Source organism: Mus caroli, chromosome 5 (genome assembly GCF_900094665.2).
Source record: "Mus caroli chromosome 5, CAROLI_EIJ_v1.1, whole genome shotgun sequence".
Lineage (NCBI taxonomy): Eukaryota > Metazoa > Chordata > Mammalia > Rodentia > Muridae > Mus > Mus caroli.
The window spans coordinates 85,328,695-85,338,161 of record NC_034574.1 but is presented as its reverse complement, the minus strand read 5'-3'; the positions used below and the strand labels follow the sequence as shown (position 1 = coordinate 85,338,161).

The window sequence follows — 9,467 nt, the reverse complement described above, 5'->3', positions numbered from 1 at the left end:
AAAACCAACCCCCCCCCAAAAAAAACAAAAAACAGACTGTGTTAGCCCTGAAAACTAGATGGCGGGGGGTGGGGGGGATGGGGGGACGACGGGACTGACTTCTCCCCTCTGCCTTAAGGATTCATCTCCCTGGATGAGTTCAGGCAGACTTGGAAGCTCTTCAGCTCACACATGAGCATCGACATCACAGATGACGGCATCTGTGACCTTGCCAGAAGCATCGACTTCAACAAGGATGGCCACATCGACATCAATGAGTTCCTGGAGGCCTTCCGCCTCGTGGAGCAGTCCTGCTTAGAGGGCCACGCCTCTGCTCGCCTGCAGTCCACAGACACTGCTGAGAGTGGCCATAGCAGTCCAGGCCCATGCTGAGGATAGCCTGGTCTATTACTCCAAGTGCCTAAGGCGATGCCGAGTTTATGACTCCACATGGACTTGGACTTTATCCTGAGAATTTGCCACCACAAAGCATTCAAATCAAGAGTTACCTGTTTGGACTGGAGAGATGGCTCAGTGGTTAAGAGCACTGACTGCTCTTCCAGAGGTCCTGAGTTCAATTTCAATTCCCAGCAACCACATTGTGGCTCACAACCATCTGTGATAGGATCTGACAGCCTCTTCTGGTGTGTATGAAGACACAGCTACAGTGTCAGCTACAGTGAACTCATATACATAAAATAAATAATTAAAAAAAAAGAATTACCTGTGTATTTGCTAGTGGGTGGATGTGCATGCGCGCGCGTGCATATGTGTGTGTGTGTGTGTGTGTGTGTGTGTGTGTGTGTGAATAGATAGTGGTCCCAACCTCATTTTAGAATCTTTACAAAGTAGAACTCAGGTGTAGAAATGTTTAAATTCTCAAATCTATTCTAGTTATCACTGATAATTTAACATCCTTATGTTTTTATTTCATATATTTTATTTATTGTTTTAAAATGTCATCAGTAAAAGAAAAATTTAATTGTATATAATCCTATGACCCAAATATACATTTTTTCATTATGTACTTATAGCGCTTCTCTGATTTTATGTTCTCATTTTTAAATAAATTTACACTTAATTATACATACTTTTTCCTTGCCACTATATAATTTTCAGAGCTATCATTTAATGGCTGTATAATTTTCTTTCAAATTAATGTACCATAATCTGTTTGGTTCCCAATTAATAAACAGATATGTTGTTTAGTTTTTCATATGCCTAATTTGTAAAAATATTTTTTGAATAATGTTTTCTTAGGATACAAATCTCAGGAATGGGGTTGTTTTGGTAAAGAATATTGTGTTATTTAGGCATTTCAGGGGAAACAATAGGCTATAGACAAGATTTATTCTATAGAATTGGCAAGGGGCTGGAGAGATGGCTCAGTCAGCTAAGTGCACACGTGCCATGCATACACAAGCACCTGAGTTGACCTCCAGCACTCACAGGGAAAGTTAAACGCAGTGCTAGAAGGTAAGGGCTGGCTAGCCTAGCCTCACTCTGGGCTCAGTGAGAGTCCTTGTCTCAAAAAGTATGGAGAGGCATAGGTAGAGACATCACACATTAACCACACACATACCATACACACACACCCCCCATACATACACCACACATACACACACCACACACACACACCATACATACACCACACATACACACACCACACACTGCACACACTACACATACCACACACACATATGTATATATATATATATATACATATGTATATATATATATATATATATATACACACATACACATACACCATACATATAACATACACACTGCACACGCTATACACATACTACACACACACACACACCTTTTACCTGACCTAGGGCTGCCTTTAGACTCAGTGTATGACTGAGGATAGCTTTGAACGCCCAATCCTCTGGTACTTACCTCTCAAGTGAATTTTACCACAAATTCACAACTTGAGTGGTGTCATTTCAAATTTTTCTAGAAGTGAATGAATAGTGTTCCTTTTATAATTTACTGTATGTTTCATTGACTAATGCCAAATTGTCTCCTCTCCCTCATTTTATTTATTTGTGAGTGAAGGAGAACTTTCTGAATGTGTGACTTAATGAAACAGGCAGAAATGGGGTCCATGAGTCCATACCCCCCACCACACCCCCACCCAAGATGCTGCCTACTTTATCTGAGGCATAACGGGATAGACATTACTCTCTCTCCACCCCATCGAATGCTATGCAACCATTAAAAAGAATGGTCTGTTGTGGGCTATTGGCTTTACACTGGGACTGAGGTGGGTGGGGCTTTCACTTTTTATATAAATGGCACACTAGTAAAGATGGAGGTAAAGTTTTGAGGAAAACTATAATTTCTAAAGACGCACAGACTGTGAGGATGCTGAGAGAGCCTTCTTCAGCAAGTAAACTCCAAGGAGAGGAATATCAAGAGAGCAAGGAGACAACCACAGACTTTCAAATGTTTATGAGGAGGCCATTGTAGTGTAGTACGCCTTCAGTCCCAGCACTGGAGAGACAGGAGCAGGCAGACCCCTGTTCCATGGAGGCCAGCTGGTCTGCAACTGACCCTGTCTCAAATTGTTACAGGACATAACAATTTGATCCTCAAGGAATGGATGTTCGTGTGTGTGTGTGTGTGTGTGTGTGTGTGTGTGTGTGCGTGCGCGCGTGCACACACCCAATAGAGAGTATAGAGAATGTCTCAGGCTGTGGGGCATTTTCTTAGTGATTGATGTGGGAGACTCCTGCTCACTGTGAGTGGGGCCACCCCTGGGCAGGTGGTCATCCTGGGTTCTATAAGAAAGCAGACTGAGCAAACCATGGGATGTAAGCCAATAAGCAGCACCTGTCCGTGGCCTCTGCATTGGCTCCTGCTTCCAGATTCTTGCCCCTTTCAGTTTCTGTCCTGACTTCCTTTCATGACGATAGTAATACATCCAAATTAATAAGTCATTTCTTTCCTGAAAAAAAAAAGAATGGATGTTCCCTGTAACAGGATTTTCCCTATCCAATTACATTAAAATATTAGTGCAGCAGGAGGCCTGTGATTAGACAGGGGAAAGGGAGGCAGTGCTGAGAGTTGGAGAGGCAGACTGTCTTGGGGAGAGGGAAAGCCAAGATGAAGATGGATGGACAGGAAGGAGAGCCAGATCTAGCATGGTTTTAATAGCCACAGGTAGTTATGGTGTCATAAAAGGTAGACTATTTGGGGTAATTTGTCTAATCTAGGTGGGCAGCTTTTATCATTATCAATTGGGTCTGAAATTATTGTATTGGTATCTTGTGAACTGAGAATTTATTAATTATCTGACTTGTTAATTATAAGCTTCTAGAGTTTTGGTTTACTGGGTTACTGAGATGTGGAAGTATTGATTGCAGGGGTTTATGGGAGAGAGGGAACCAGGGCCTCGGGAGACTAGTGAACCAGAACTGGAAGCACACCATTGGTCGCTTTGGGGGCGGGGATGGGGGCTAGCTAGAGACAGAGCTGGTGGAACTGCACCAGGGCAGAGAGTTGTGGAGGCGAACTCTGTGGGGCTGGCCTGGAAGTGAAGGGAACTTGGGAGCTCCATTCTCATCTCCCCCCACCAAGAGTTGGCAGACAGAGAGAGAAGCCCAGCTACTCTTCTCTCTTCTCTCTTTTTCCTTCTTCCTTCTTCCTTCTTTCTCCTCCTTCTTCTTCCTTCTTTCTCCTTCTCCTTCTCCTCCTTCCTTGTCCTTCTTTCTTCTTCTCCTTCCTTCTTCTTCTTTTCTCCTTCTCCTTCTCCTTCTTTTCTTCCTCCTCCTCCTCCCCCCTCCTCCTCCCCCCTCCTCCTCCTTCTTTCCTCCTCCTTCTTCTTCATTCTTCTTCTTTCTTCTTCTAGACATGGTGAGATTCCGGGTCATTTTTAAGTCACTGTGTGTATACACACTGAAATACATGCTGGGATTTGTTCCAAAATAGAGACTGATAGATGGGGGTGGGAGCAAAGCCAGGCTTGCCCTGACTGGATCACCAAGAAGCTATGTGAGGGAGCTTTGCATTTGAATTTTTCTATAAAATACTTTTTAAAACTTACACTTCAGGGCCAGGTGTGGTGTTACGTGAAGAGTAATTCCAGTGCCTGGGAGGAGAAGGCAGGAGGGTTGTGAGCTTGCGGTCAGCCTGGGCTCATCATTAGTTTTAGGGCAACCTGCACTTCAGAGTGAGACCCTGTCTTAAAAAAATAAAATAAAATATGAAAATTAGATTTCAGTGTAGAGGCCGAGCAGTGGTGGTGCACACCTTTAATCCCAGCACTTGGGAGGCAGAGGCAGGTGGATTTCTGAGTTTGAGACCAGCCTGGTCTACAAAGTGAGTTCCAGGACAGCCAGGGCTACACAAAGAAACCTTGTCTTGAAAGAACAAAACAAAAAAAAACAAAAAAAGATTTCCATGTAGAGTGAAAGAAGAAAATAGCACACCTGCTAAATCAAACGGGGGGAGGGGGGGTACAAACTTCCTCAGGACACAGCTGTGACCAGGTGGGGTCCATCATGATCACTAAACCTCTGTGTGTGGTCAAGAGTTGAACAGAGACCTTTGTTGTTGTTGTTGTTCAATTTGGTTGGGTTTCAGTAGAAAAAGTGAATTGGCTAGGCTGATTCCAGGACAGGCTTCAAATTGGCACTTAAGGAGACTAGGCCTAAATCTCTGTTTCCAAGAACTGAACAATTCCAAGCAAGTCCAGGCCTCAGAAGCTGCCCCAACACCTCACCTGAGGCAAGGACAATGGGTCAGTAGCAGTTTCCAGACTTCCTCAGCATCAGTTTCCAGACCTCCCCAGCAAGTTTCCAGCCCCCACACTCTCGTAATGAAATGTCCATAGAGATGGACCCAACACATTAACATAGAGGTCACCTACCCCGAATTCCCTGATATGCTTTAAATCAAGCCTGGCTCACTTGGTTCTCTCTCTATTCTGGTATTGAGAGACCCCAGCATGCTGGACTTCTGCAGAATAAAACATTCTTTTCGTTTACATACTATTTGAGTCTGGGGTATCATTCTTAGAATCATGACCCTTACAAAAGCACCTAATCTCATTAAGCAAAAATTCCCTCACCTGGAAAGAGGCTATCATAAACCATTTTCCAGGGAAGTCAGGAAGGTTGTTAAAGTAAATTACTATGCATACAAGGTCCAGGGAAGGATCCCTAAGCATCGCTGGCCAGGGCCTATGAGTGACCTTAACCTTTAGCTCTGCAAACATAAGCAAATGACTTCTTTTTTTTTTTTTTTTTACACCTGTCTATCCTAAAGGAAGCCAGAGCTTTAGCTGACCAGAGGCGGCCAATGAAGGCAAGCAAGCACGCTAACTAGAGAAGCTCTGGGGTTAGACCAAGCAATGCAACTTGATTGCCCTTCTTTGTCTGATTCAGTGGTTCTCAATCACAGAGAACTTTAAAAAATGCCAGGACTTGAGTGTTATCTAGACTGAGTAGGTCAGAATCTCTTCAAATATGTCCTGGGCACAAGAATTGTAAATGATGCCGGGCAGTGGTGGCGCACGCCTTTAATTCCAGCACTTGGGAGGCAGAGGCAGGTGGATTTCTGAGTTCGAGGCCAGCTTCGTCTACAAAGTGAGTTCCAGGACAGCCAGGGCTATACAGAGAAACCCTGTCTCAAAAACAAAACAAAAACAAAAACAAACAAACAAACAGAATTGTAAATGATATCACAAGCGCTGGTTCTACCCATTAGGCAATATAGTCAACTATGTGATTGCTCTTTGGTCTATGTAGTTCGGAGGCATTAAGATCCGGCTTGTTTAAATCCATTCTTTTTATTTTTAAATGTGATCAGATATGTTTAGACTAAGCTGATCCTTTAGCTTCCAAGTGTTGGGATTCAGGCATGGGATACACACGCACGCGCAAGCACACATGCACACATGCACACATGCACACACACACACTCGCACTTAGCTCATTCTTGTATGAGCAGTTTTCAGTGTCTGGATGTGCTCTTCAGGTGTTCTGGAAGGGCAGGCTCTGGTCAGTTGTTCATCTTTGTACCCATCTGGTCGCAGTTGACCTGCCAGTTGCTGACTCAAGAGCCAGTTCATTTCAGATGTCTCCAGTGGAATTTTCCAGTGTGTGTCTGTGCCCTCTGTGGGCTGTATCCCATCTGGTTACACTAGGCTTTGGCTTTGGTAAAGCTCTTAGCTTCCTCTGTAATTGATGTAGACCCCAGCCCAGCTCCTGAGTCACACACACTCCAGGCCAAGGGCTTTTGGAACTCATACACTTGAGTCACACAGAGCTCTTGAACCTGGGAGCCTTGACACCAGCAGGGAGTCTGGCCACACCAGACACCCTGCCCAGAGCTTTGCAATTTCAGCTTCCTCTTTGGTGACTCCGTCTACTCCAGAGTGTTTCAAATGAGGACTATGTTGGGCTGGACTATACAAAAGCCTTGTGCAAGAGAATAGAGTTTCTAGAGAGATAGACACTGTGAAAGTCCAGACTTTCACAGCCAAGGCTCTACCCACTACACAAGCCTTGGGAAGCTAAGGAGAGAAGTATTTCTTATTTTATCCAAGGGTTACTCTTCCTCAAATGCGACGGACACCTGGGTGAGACGTTTTCACCCAGACGGAAGCTCAAAGGGTCCCTTTGCATCCCTGCAACCTTGAGTAAAATGCCTGACCATTCCCTTGACTGGATCCTGGGGTGTGTGATAGGAGCCACTTCCTCAATTCCTGGCAAGCTTGGAGGAGTTGAGGCATGAAGTAATTGGGTAAGCGATGCAGAGCTGTGAGCCTCGGCTGTGTTAATCACACTCAGAAGTCCCCTAGCCTGGAACTTGCCTGTGACTCACCCGCAGGACTTGTTTCCAGGTCTGATTAGGGTTCAGTTTGGGAAATGAAAATGTTCTCAAGAGGGGATGATTTTGCACACACATAAACAAAAACGAAACCCTAAATACATTTAATGCCGCTGAAGTGTTAACTTGAAAGTGATAGACATTATGTTACATCTACTTTATGGGCATAAAACCATTTTAACACGCTCGGTAGCATTTCTAGGAAGCTCCCTGGTGAAACTGCTAGTGCTTACTCAGAGGTCATGTTTTGAGACTCGCCTTGCCTGCCAATAATGACCCTCTACCATCATTTTCAGACTGAGCTCCAGAGTGTAAAGTGTTCTGTGTGGCTGGCTGGTCTCTGGGATCTCCATAGCAACAGTCCACAGCACTACACCACCACCATCTAGATCGAATGCAAATCTCTCCTGCCTTCAGCGTCTTGCTGCTGGGCGCCAGTGCTTTGCATCAAAGCAGGGGCATCTCTTTATTTAGGCAAGTAAATAGAATTTAGTTGCAGGCTCTTTTTCTTTCTTTCTTTCTTTTATGTATATGAGTACACTGTAGCTGTCTTCAGACACATCAGAAGAGGGGGCATTGGATCCCATCACAGATGGTTGTGAGCCACCATGTCGGGCTGAATCCAGTGGATTATTCTCCGGGTCCATTCTGCCGCCACACAGACTAATGGAAGTCTAATCTGAACTCTGCGGCTCTGTTCATAGTGGGTTTTGGTACTCCCACAGCTTGGCCCTTGCTTCTGTTTAGCTCTGCAGTTCTGAGGATGCCCCAAGGGCTCTCCCTGTTGTAATGCTCAGCGCTCAGCGGGCAGCACCTCCTCCCTCCCCTGTAAGAACCACGTGACACAGACTGTGGGCTCTGGGAGCCTGTAAATCAATCGCTCCTTGTCCTTTGTCTCTGCCTTCTAAGACACTTTTCTTCCCCTCTACTCCATTCTTGCCTCTCAGCCAGTTGGCCTTTTTGTTGTTTTTAGAGACAGTTCTCAGTGTGTGGCCCAGGCTAGCCCCAGTGTGTGGCCAAGGCTGGCCTAGAAATTCACTGTGTAGCCCGGATTCACACTGCACTCTGGTTTTGTTGCTTGCCTTGATATCATCTCGTACGGTCCAGACTGGCCCTCGACTCACTGTGTAGCCAAAGATGACTTCCTGCCTCAGCCTCCAGGGTGCTTGGTCACAAATGTGTGCTGGCCTCCCCCCCCCCCCCCCCAGATCAACCAACAAACTGCTTAACAACTATTAAAATTAGTATTTACAAAGCATCTATGCGTTCTTTAGCAATACACATTGCTTATTTAGTTTTCAATGGTTTTTAAAACATCCATCCATAGGGGCACATATTCTTTCTCAACAATTCAGAAATATTTCCACCACCCAAAAAGAAATCCGAAATTTGGGGTTGGCAAGATGGCTCAGCAGGGACGAGCACTGACTGCTCTTTCGAAGGTCCTGAGTTCAAATCCCAACAACCACATGGTGACTCACAACCACCCGTAATGAGATCTGATGCCCTCTTCTGGTGCGTCTGAAGTCAGCTACAGTGTACTTATGTAAAATAATAAATAAATCTTTGAGCCGGAGCAAGCAGGGACTTAGCAAACATAGTCTGACTGGAGCGAGCGGTATCCTAAAATATTCAATTCTCAACAACCACATGAAGACTCACAACCATCTGTACAGCTACAGTGGACTCACATTAAATAAATAAATAAATAAATAAATAAATAAATAAATAAATCAATCTTAAAAAAAAAAAAGAAATCCAAAATTCACCAACAGTTCTTCATTCTCTTCTCCCCAGCTCCCCCCTCCCTTTCCTGGCTTACTTATTCTGAATATTTCATAGGAACAGAACCACGGGCCATGTGAGATTTCATGTCCTGTGGTTTTAATTCTTTGCACAATGTTTTCAAGGAACAGCCGTGTTGTGGCACATGTTGAAACTTTGCTCCTTTTCATGAGGGAATAATACCCTGTGTGCATAGGTGACATTTATTTATCCAGACACAAATGTCTGTGTCTCCAGCTCCAGGGGTTCTGACACCCTCTTCCAGTGTCTAAGAGTACAGTCACTCACATATGCATGACAGACAGACACACACACACACACACAGAAACACACAATTTTTAAAAATTAATCAAAATCATTTACTGGATTCTGTTCAAAAGTTGAACGTGTTTCTTTCTTTTATCTTGAAGGTAATGTATGTTAATAACCTTCTCCATTTAGCCTCAAGAAAGTGAGCTTCCCTGCCGGTCCCTGCAAGAAGCACCCAGCGGCCATTCTAGATCCATGAAAACAAAGCAAAACCAAACCAAACAACCCAAAGAGAGTCTGGCATGTCACAAGCATGTAATTCCACTACTTCAGAGTGACAGACCGGTCTACGCACCAAGTTCCAGGCCAACCAGAGTTTCTTGGTGAGACCCTGTCTCAAACAAACAAGCAACCAACCAAACTATAAAGTCTCAAATGAACCTACCCCATCCCTAACAAATGCCTGAGGAGTCTACTAGCATATCAAAGCAGACGCTGGCCAGCTCTCCCAGCATCCCTTGGTACCAGTGGCTCCACCCAGCACTTCTCACCCCGCCCTCTACCCCCAAACTTTGCCTCTTCCCTTCCCATTTACCAGCCCCCCCCCCCCC

At 44.7% G+C, this 9,467-nt stretch overlaps 1 protein-coding gene across 1 annotated transcript in view; it reads left to right on the top strand.

Moving 5' to 3' along the window:
• Window positions 1-687, top strand: part of Ppef2 (protein phosphatase with EF-hand domain 2) — a 32,468-nt gene extending 31,781 nt beyond the window's left edge. The window contains exon 17 of the mRNA XM_021163683.1: window positions 119-687. Within this exon, the coding sequence (XP_021019342.1) occupies window positions 119-372 (254 nt within the window). The 3' untranslated portion in view covers window positions 373-687. The remainder of the gene's footprint in view (window positions 1-118) is intronic.
• Window positions 688-9,467: the final 8,780 nt, after the last annotated feature.